General features: G+C 40.0%; 3 protein-coding genes across 7 annotated transcripts in view; 2 read left to right on the forward strand and 1 right to left on the reverse strand.

Moving 5' to 3' along the window:
• LOC128015306 (RNA binding protein fox-1 homolog 2) overlaps positions 1–3,176 on the forward strand; it is a 26,444-nt gene extending 23,268 nt beyond the window's left edge. For 3 of the 5 annotated variants that reach the window (XM_052599026.1, XM_052599027.1, XM_052599028.1), the window contains exons 10-12: positions 705–796; positions 882–975; positions 1,050–3,176. In XM_052599026.1, coding sequence (XP_052454986.1) covers positions 705–796; positions 882–975; positions 1,050–1,094 — 231 coding nt within the window. In that variant the 3' untranslated portion in view covers positions 1,095–3,176. Of the gene's footprint in view, positions 1–704; positions 797–881; positions 976–1,049 lie in introns of those variants that run through there. The other 2 variants (XM_052599030.1, XM_052599029.1) reach the window with 2 other exon arrangements.
• Positions 2,649–9,928, forward strand: part of LOC128015079 (endoplasmic reticulum resident protein 27) — a gene marked incomplete at its 5' end in the record, with an annotated part of 12,049 nt that continues 4,769 nt past the window's right edge. The window contains 4 exons of the mRNA XM_052598784.1: positions 2,649–2,764; positions 6,503–6,569; positions 7,293–7,407; positions 9,676–9,894. Of these exons, the coding sequence (XP_052454744.1) occupies positions 2,649–2,764; positions 6,503–6,569; positions 7,293–7,407; positions 9,676–9,894 (517 nt within the window). The remainder of the gene's footprint in view (positions 2,765–6,502; positions 6,570–7,292; positions 7,408–9,675; positions 9,895–9,928) is intronic.
• On the reverse strand, positions 6,043–7,380 carry LOC128015308 (retinal cone rhodopsin-sensitive cGMP 3',5'-cyclic phosphodiesterase subunit gamma). Its single transcript, XM_052599031.1, has 3 exons — positions 7,253–7,380; positions 6,493–6,646; positions 6,043–6,406 (listed from the first exon to the last, which is right to left on the reverse strand). Exons 2-3 carry the CDS (start codon positions 6,632–6,634, stop codon positions 6,330–6,332), a joined length of 219 nt encoding a protein of 72 aa, XP_052454991.1. The 5' UTR covers positions 6,635–6,646; positions 7,253–7,380; the 3' UTR covers positions 6,043–6,329.

A 9,928-nucleotide genomic window follows, 5' to 3' on the forward strand; every position in this document is an offset into this window, starting at 1 on the left:
TTTCTCTGTTTTTCTGTCTTTCTCTGTTTTTCTGTCTTTCTGTCTCTTTCTGTCCCAGTCTTTCTCTGTTTTTCTGTCTTTCTCTGTCTTTCGGTCTTTCTCTGTTTTTCTGTCTTTCTCTGTCTTTCTGTCTCGGTCTCTCTGTCTCTCTGTCCTCTCTCTCTCTCTCTCCTCCTCGGCGGCTGCGCTCTAGCAGGAGTGTGAGGGATCATGGGAGGTTTTTCCTGATTGGCCGTAGGGTAGAATGCTGAGGAGAGAAGGGCTAGTTTGGGTGCATGCTGTCTGTGTGGTTGTGTGGATGTTCTCCTAATCTCACTCTCTGTCTGTCTGAATATGGCACCAGTAATCGGTTTGATCAGCCCTGGTTGTGTGTTTGGGTGGACGATGACACTGACGCTAATGCACTCACGATCCCCGTTTCTGATTGTCTCCCTCTTTGACAAACAAACCATTGATCCTTAATCATTAGAGAAAAGAGACCTACTTTACCATGATTGTGCATTGTTTGCCACTGAGGAAGACTCACAGTGTGTAACAGACTTGCATACAGTTCTCCGAATGCAGTTTATGTTTGACTGAACATCAGTGGCAGAATGCTTGTTGATGGATTTTAGGTTTGCTTTTCTTGAATGTTTTCATGTCCTTTTGTTCCGTGCTAACTCTCCGCTTGGCCTGGCTGATGTACTGTTGTGCTGTCTCTGTAGAGCGGCTACACTGCGTATCGTTACTCTCAGCCGACGGCGGTAGCGAGTCCAACAGCAGCGGCAGCAGCGGCGGCGGCAGCCTACAGCGACAGGTGACTGATTCAGGCCACAGTCGGTTGATTTTCCAGGCCTGTTTTTGTTGTTTCTCTCTGAGACGTGTACATCTTTGTTTTGCAGCTACGGTCGCATGTACGCAGCAGATCCGTACGCGGCTGCGCTAGCGGCTTCTCCAGCGGCGGCGGCGGCAGCAGCGTATGGAGTCGGTGCGATGGTAAGCTTCATCTCCGTCTGTGCGTCACTCTCTCAGATCCTCAGACGCTTTCTAACCAAACCTCTCTCTCGCAGGCCACTCTCTACAGAGGAGGATACAGCCGCTTCTCACCATATTAATACACTTCCAGATTCACCGTCTCTCTGAACTTTCAACAGCTGCTGACCTCGGAGGGAAAAATCCAATCACACTCTTGGACAAAAAAAAAAAAGGAAAAAAAGTGAAATGCGTCTGTTACGAACGAACATTGAATAAGGAATGCAACCAGTACATCCGAGAAGGTGGATTTTTTTTGTTTTGTTTTTGTTTTTTTTAAAGGAAACTTGACGACGTCAAACACTAAATGAAAACAGATCTCTGACTGAGAAGCGAATCATTTCTTCCTCTGGCTCGTCTCTCTGCACATATGCATGCAGTAACGGCTCTAGACTGCCTCTAGTGGCCATTGAACTACATGTGCACCGAGCGTCAGGACTGCAGTGAACACATTTACGTCACCCTTCACTGTCTCACACTACAATAATCATCAATATTCTTTAAGAAATATAGACCTTCGTCCGGACCGCTCTTATCTCCGTTTTAAGGATCATCTTGAAATTGGTGGATCCCATCAGCTCTGTAAGAGAGGACGATGCTATGATCCCAAATACAGCCACGTGATGAGAGACTTCCACCGTGGTCTTCCTCTCTCTGGAAAGATCATGGATGAAAGAAACTCCAGCAGCTGTAACGATCACTGAAGCGTGACGCACACAACGGGACGACGTGTCATAATCATCCGTCTTGCTGAAAGCTTTGTGTTCTTTAAACTGTACCTCTGTTCAGACCAATTTCAAGAAGCGTACCTTTAAAATTAAATAGTCATTATATGCAAGTAAACTAGAATAGACACAAAATTTTACCAAACATTATTGTTGTTATTATTATTGTTATTATTATTGTTATTATTGATTATTATCGTCATTAGTTTCTCATGGTTGTGTGTTGGACATCATCTGAACCCACACTGATAAACAAAGGCATAATGACTAAAGCAAGTATCTAAATTATGCTACAAAATATTTACAACTTTTTTTTCCTTCAGATTTTGGGATTGAAGAGCCCTTCTTTTGGAATTTCGACAAGCTCTTTTATTAGCGTAGTTTTGTAAAATATGCAACTTTTCGGCCCAATTTCAGAAAAGTGGATCAAAAGAGGTTTGTTGATTTTTAAAGCAGCAGCACACAGTATTTTTGTCTTTCCTGCGGAGTGTGTCCTCTTTTCTTCAGTATATTGGTATTTTGCTTTTTGAATTTTGGTTCCAAAGAAAAGTCAAGCATGTTCTTGATTTGTGTGTAAACGTATTTGTAATTCTATTCTTTGGTTTATTTTTGTTTTGATTTACATGAATAGGTTTTTGATATTGTTTGAAGTGGTTTGTTAATTATTTCAAAACAGCTGGACATGGATGGCAGCGTCCTCCTCCTGCGATCCAAGACCGCTCTCCGTATCTGTGAAAGAAAACACACCTGCATTTCAAGGGTTTTTTGTTTAGGTTTTTTTTTGCTAGACATCATGTCGATTCTAGGTGTAAGTGTATCTGGACCCAGGACTGAAACATTTGACCATTTTAGAGTTTCAGAATAATGTGAGGATGAGGGCCGTGTTTCATTGACACTAAGATACTGTCCTAAAGACAAACTGACCACAGTCTGAACACTAAACCAGACAGCTTTATCTTATTAGTTTTTTGTTTAAATGGTACTTGCAGTCTATGCATACACTTTCCACAGTATTATAAGAGATTGAAGTGATCTCAGCTCCTAAATTCTGACCTTCTGGCTTTTAAAGATGCTTTTGGAGAAGATTGGCTGGTTTCTCTCTTTCTGTTTCTCCTGCAGCAGGTGATCTTCTCCGTGCCGTTCTGGATCAATGGGAGCTCTTTGCTATGATTAAACTGATTTCTGGCATGACGCTCGTCTTCTGATGAGGGAGTGAGAAGGTTAAAATCCCCTCCATTCCTACAGTAAAGGGTTAAAGATGGCGTCTCTTTTATTCTCCATTCTTGCACCTTATGAATATGATACCTGTTCCACATACTCTCCTTTGGTTTCCAGTGTAACCGTGTTTTTGAGTTCAACTCTTTCTCTCTCTACATATTCTGATTCCATTTGTGATGTATTTTGTATCTAAATGTCCATATAAAATGTTTTTTTAAAACAGCCACTCGATGGGTCTTTGTTTTCTGTTGACTACTTTAAAACTGTAGATGGAGGGAGAAATCAGATCATTTTAGGTGAACATTGTGAAAGGTTACTTCTGCTTAATTTGTGGTCTTCATGAAATGCTCGTCTTGATGTAAAGGAATATTATTTGAAATTGGCATCAGTAGATCTGTAGGTCAAATTTTAAATAATGGAATATTTATCATGATTAAATATTAGTGTTTCTTCATTTATTCAAGGTAAACTAATTACCTTCAATAAAACGGTGCACATCTCAATTTTTGTACATTCTACAATTTTAGAAAACGTTCATATAGGAGTTACAGCAGATAGCGATGATTATTTTAACAACCCTTCTAAGAAGTACCCAGCAGTAAGTATCATGGTCGCTTAGTCAAGGCTAGTTTATTTATATAGCATATTTCATACACAATGGTAATCCAAAGTGCTTTACATAAAAGGAATTGAAATAATCATAAAAATAATAATCACAATAATCAAACCTTTTTTTAAAAAACTAAATTGATTTAAAATAAATTAAAACTGCTAAGAATAGAAAAACATTAAACAAAATACAGTGCAATCAGTTCAGACATCGCACAGTGCTCATTCAATAAATGAACAGCTAAACAGATGAGTTTTAAGTCTAGATTTAAATGGGACTAGTGTTTTAGCACATCTGTGTTAATTTAGCATAGTAACTAAAGGCGGACTCCCCTTGTTTTGTGTGAACCTTTGGTATTTCTAACTGACTCGATCCTAGTGATTGGAGTGCTCTGTTAGGCTTATATTAAGTGAACATATCTGCAATATATTTCTGCTGTCTAATGGTGTTTTTGGGAAGGCCGGTGAGGAGTCCATTACAATAGTCCACCCTGCTGGTGATAAAGGCATGTACTAGTTTCTCCAAATCTTGACTGGAAATAAAACATCTAATTCTTGCGATGTTTTTTAAATGATAGTATGCTGATTTAGTTACTGCTTTGACATGACTACTGAAACTAAGGTCTGTCTCCAGAATCACACCAAGATTCCTGACTTGATTTTTAGTTGTTTGACCCCTAGAGTCAAGGTATGCATTCACCTTGAACACAATCCAAATCCAATGACTTCAGTTTTTTCCTTGTTTAGCTGAAGAAAGTTCTGGCACATCCAACTATTAATTTCATCAATGCATTGGCAGAGGGAGTCAATGGGGCTGTAGTCATTTTGAGATAAGGCTAGGTAAATCTGGGTATCATCAGCATAGCTGTGGTAGGCAATTTGGTTCTTTCTCATTATTTGACTCAGTGGAAGCATATACAGGCTAAACAAGAGCGGTGCAAGAATTGAGCCTTGTGGGACTCCGCATGTCATGGACGTCCACTTAGACTTGTGCTCTCCTAGACTCACATAATAGCCTCTCCCTTCTAAGTATGACCTGAACCATTTGAGTACCATCCCAGAAAGCCCGACCCAGTTTTCCAGTCCTTCTGTGCTGAGATGCAGTCAGAAACCAGATTGAAAATTGTCCAGGTATCCATTTGAGTTGAAGTAGTAGTTAAGTTGATTAAAAACAACCTTTTTTAATAATCTTGCCTATAAAAGGAAGATTTGATGTTGGTCTATAGTTGCTCAATATGTTGTTATCAACATTGCTATTTTTCAGGACGAGCAGTTTTCAGGGAGTCAGAAAAAGTCCCAGAAAGAAGCGAGCCGTTCACAGGCTTCTAAACAGTCTAGCACCCTTTTGAAAAAATATATGGGAAGCGTGTCAAGATAGCAGGTTGACCATTTAAGGTGCTGAACTATTTCTTCCAAAATCTTTGCATTGCATTGCTTTGCATTTTCTGTCTGAGAGCATTTCACTGGGAATCTGACTTGGGGGGGTTGTCAGTCTCTCAACAGTGGCAAAAAGAGTATGAGTGTTATTTAAGTTACTGTTTATAAGGTTTGAGAAGAAGTTCTGTCTAGCTGTGGCTAGTTTTACATTAAAGGCATGAAGGCTGGTTTTATAGATGCTATAGTGAATTTCAAGTTTCGTCTTCCTCCACATCCTCTCTGCTTTTCTGCATTGTCTTTTCATAGTCTGAACTGCTGTTGATCTTCTCCAAACTGATTTCTGTCTGTTTGTTTTCTTACTGACTATTATTGGTGCAATATCATCAATAACATTCTTAACTTTTGAGTTGAAGGAATCAAGGAGAATATCAACAGAGTCTGCAGACTCTGCTTGGTGTTAAAGATATAGCCTCCATAAATAGTTCACTTGTGTTCTTGTTAATGCATCTCCTTCTGACAGAGACAGATCTAGATTCAGTGGTAGCAGAGATCAATATATCAAAGAAAATACAGAAGTGATCAGATAGTGCTACCTATCTGAGTGTGTCCACCTTTGTGTGTGGGTCCATGCACATGCTGAATCAGGTCAAACGTGTTTAAAATGGGTATAATATTATTTCTAATATTGACTTCTGCATTATCTATTTGAATATAGTTTTTTGTCTCAACAGCAATCTTAGTTTGATGCATAACAGGCTGCAGATTAGATGGGTAAACCATATGGCTCGAGAAGTCCTTAGACTTTCTGTCACATGATAAAACAGAAATAAGGATAAAGCTAAAGCTTAGTAATTTTATTTCACCAATACCAATGGATATTTATGAAAACCCTTTTCTTGGTTTGTGATTCATATTTGGACATACCTAAGAGTGTATGAAGCGAAAACCTTGGATTAAATCGTCTTATAATGGTCCCAGTTTAAAGGTTTTAACAGAAAATTATCATCACACAGATTTATGGGAAATTGTTTATGTTTGTGTTCTACTGCCAAATCAACGATTGACACAAACACAATCATATTTACAGTTCAGAAAAGTAGAGTTGATTTGAACATATTTCTTTATTTTTCTACAACATTAGGAAAGAGATAATATTTTCTGGCTGTGAGATAGATTCCTGCTGCTAAGAGCTCCAGTGAAGACCTCTGACCTCGTGATGAAAGAGCTACGGTGTCCTTTCCCCGGTCTATTAATCACATCCCATCTTCTCTGTGTGTTGGCCTGAGAGCATCTGCTGTCGGTTCAGTCTTGGCATAAATGGACGATTCTATAGACTAGTGATACTCAGTGATACTGGCTGATGGATGATCTCAGGAAGAGAGCAGGAGGCTACACGATCCCATATTTAGCCAGATCACTAAGCTCCATGTCACCATAAGCTTCCCAGGGGCAGATCACCGTGATGTCTGCGCAAAAACCAGAGAAAGACAGCTGTCAGGATTGTCGCTGTATAACTATACTAGAGCTGAAACTCTTGTAGCCGGTCTCTTACCTGTGCCCAGACCCTCCATTCCAGGGATGTCATCTCCGAAGCCTTTCTGTCCGGGTTTGGGAGCCTTGCTCTTGAAGGTGCGAGCGGTCCTCTGCTTGAACCTTGGGGGACCTCTCTTCTCAGCGGGTGTTGGGACGTCCATGTCTGCCACTTACTAAAACATAAATGTTTTCTTTAAAAAGTGAGTATGTTGTCTCCATTAGAGCTTTAATTGTTTCCTCATCTGATCACGTTCTCGCTCTTTACTCATGTCCTCCACACGTTTGCTGCTAATCTTCTCATTTTGGGATTTTGTTAATCCTAATCTGCCGGTTACACAATGAGTTGATTTACCAGCAGCTGTTTGCCTTGTGATATACACAGACAGTGTGAATAATAAGCTCTTTACATAATCTCAGCGAGGAAATGCCCAGCGCTCTAAAACACATTAAGAATAGTCTGAATCTGAAATCTGACAGATATGTGTTTTTGTCTAAATTGGTTTCCACTGTAGAATATCTACTGTCCAGATTCTCAGTTTGAGGAGTAATTTCTGCACTGCACCTGTAGAGAGAGTCTTTATTTAATCTTTAACTGAATGTCTGTAGGCACCTCATTGTTTATTTTCTATCTGCTCTTTATCAGTCCAGTCTGTCTGTGTAGTTTTCTGTGGTTTTCTCCTCTTCTCTCATGTGTGTGTGTGTGTGTTGTGTGTGTAGTGAGTTTCTCAGTATGTGGTGCTGTAGGTGTGTTTCTGTCTCAGGTGAGGTGAATCTCTTACCGTCTGCTGTAGTTTCTGCTTCTTCTTCTGTGTTTCTCAGGTCCAGCTCGTGTCCAGTGTGTCTGCTGGACTCTTTTATAGCGCTCATCTAATCCCACAGAAACAGATCGAGGGACACCTGGAGTATTTTAAGATCTGTGTGTTGGTGAGGACACGTGTGTGGAAACAGTCATAGTTTAACACGTCCACATGTGTGTCATTACCATGAGCTGTGCTGAAATATGATGAATGTGTGTTCAGATACCTGCATTCACATAGTCATTTAGTTGATTGATAAGCAGTTTCATATTCTCAGCACATGCTGCATCATTCAGGTTTATGGTTTATATTAAATGCTTTACCAAAAACTATAAGACCAATCAAATGAACAGTAAACAAACAGCACTTTTGCAAATGCATTTTGTGTCTGTCCTACTACAGATTTATAAGATTGTGATAACAAACGCCTTTTGTCATCTACCCCAAGCTCAGATGTGGTGTGAGGTCGTGATGATTTTATGAGTCATTTCTGGTCTCAGATCAGTGTTTTCAGTCTTTTCTCTGACCTGTGTCTGCCGGGGTGAAGATGACGCACCGTTCGCAACTGTTTTTAGCTTTGAGCAACTTAAAAACCCAGCAGCTGACACTGAGAGAAAAACACACCTGATGCGACACACACACACGGTTATAGATGAACTAATTCAAGAATAAGCAGCTCTAATCCACAATCCCCATCGGCTGTCCTGAGCGTTGTTACGGTGGCTGTATAATTAGCATTCTTCCCATCAACATATACTGGAGTGTTCTCACGTGTTTGTTCATTTGTTGCTGTCTTGTTTTCGCAGTGACACGTGTTCAGTCGGTCTCTGAAGATGTGCTCGTGGTCTTTCAGAGAGATTCATGTGCAGATCAGCTAATGAGAGATTGTCTTATGCTGCTTCCACATGCAATCAGAATGAACATCCCACTTCTGAATTCGTTATTATGAGTTTGTCGTGTTGTCCTGAAGAATCAGAATCAGAGGACGTCAGGTTCATTCTGGACTCTTTCTATGGGAAATCTTATTAAGGCCTAAATCTATTGAAGACATTTAGATAATATCTTCCAGATTTTGTTTAAATGTAGTGTTCCTTTCATTGACCGACTGTATTAGCTATCTAGAATCGGAAGTTTCAGTCAAATAAATGCTATTTTTTGCTATGTACAATAAATACAAGTTGTAAGAAAATCAAATGTCTTAACAGTCACGAGTGATATCTCTCATCTGCCATGTTTAAAGGCTTTGACGGTCCAACTTTGAAACTTTTCTATTAAAATGTTCAGTTTCCCAATAGTAAATATGACCTGATTCCTAACTTGTACTTCCGATCATTCTGAGAGCATGTGAAGACTGGACTTTGTGTCAATAAATGGACATCGATGTCCTTTCCATAAACCCAGTGTTCAGCAGAAAGTTTTGTGACTTCATGTCTCTCCAGAAAGTGTAGACGCTGCTGTATCCTCGGATCTTTCCTCGGGGTTAAATGTTGCATAACTCTATGAAAACAGTTCTTTGAGCAGAACATTAGCTCTATTTTAGATCCTGAGTATCTGGATCCTGCAGTGAGAAGAGACTCCTAATCTGTCCTGACATGAACCTGTTTAACTGGAACACATCGGTTTAACCAAAAGAACACAAACACGTCCAGCGGATCCCTGAGGTGATCGTTTCACATCTTGAGCATGTCAATGAGTGTTAGACGACACGAGTGATGTCTGGAGAAGCATCTCAACATCTTTGTGTTCTTCTGCTCAAATACTGAGCATTCATCGTCTGTTTCATGAGTTTATATCTGTTCTGGCTCATTTGAGCACATCTGCACAATAAACTGATGCAGAACATTTCAAATCCATGTTGATCTCAGCGTGAGACACATTATAACCTCATAATCACTGATCTCCCCTACTACCCAATACTCTACTTAATGCTGTAATAAATACTGTCTTCATTTAAATGTCATTTAGAAACACGGTCAGTGCTGTTTTCATGACGGTGCATTTGGAGAGAGTCAGTGTCCAAAAAAAGAAGCACTTGATAATGTGAATAAAAAGATTTCGGTTGCACTTTATTTTACAGTACGTGTACTAACATGTACTTATAGTGTACTTACAGTGTATTTATCTAAGAAGGTTCTGGTAATAAAGGGTAACTACATGGGGTAGTGTTAGGTTTAGGGGTAGGTTCAGGGTTAGTATCTAGTTATTACATAGTTATTGTAATTACTATAATAAGTACATAGTATGTACATGAGGAACAGGACTGTAAAATAAAGTGCTACCAAGATTTCTTAATATGCCAAATGAAGCAGAGATCTTCTGATGTCCAGCATTGTGAATCTCCTCCTAAGGTATTTTACAGTCGTGTGTTTCTGCAGTGAGGTTCATTTTCACACGTGTGTGTTGAGTGACACGTAATCGCACAGTGTTTGTCCGGAGCGTGAGCCGCACACCTGTCCGGTTCACACACCTCCACCAATCAGAGGAGGACGCTCCACGTACAAGAACACAGCCCCGGGCTCCTCTTCTCTTCTCTTCTCAGCGTCTGTCCAGGTTCAGAAGAGTCACCATGATCTTTCTCACTCTGTTCTCTTTATTGACTGTGTGTGTGACCGCAGGCGATGAAGGTAAGGTGTCATACGACTTTAAACATCGTTAAAT

This window comes from Carassius gibelio, chromosome A6, assembly GCF_023724105.1.
Source record: "Carassius gibelio isolate Cgi1373 ecotype wild population from Czech Republic chromosome A6, carGib1.2-hapl.c, whole genome shotgun sequence".
In the NCBI taxonomy this organism is placed as follows: domain Eukaryota; kingdom Metazoa; phylum Chordata; class Actinopteri; order Cypriniformes; family Cyprinidae; genus Carassius; species Carassius gibelio.

Bases quoted from the DNA above. Each gene is read 5' to 3' on its own strand.
- LOC128015308 (XM_052599031.1), bottom strand. From the start codon at position 6,634: ATGGACGTCCCAACACCCGCTGAGAAGAGAGGTCCCCCAAGGTTCAAG. The intron at 6,407-6,492 runs GTAAGAGACCGG...GTTTTTGCGCAG, and splicing joins AATGGAGGGTCTGGGCACAG to ACATCACGGTGATCTGCCCC.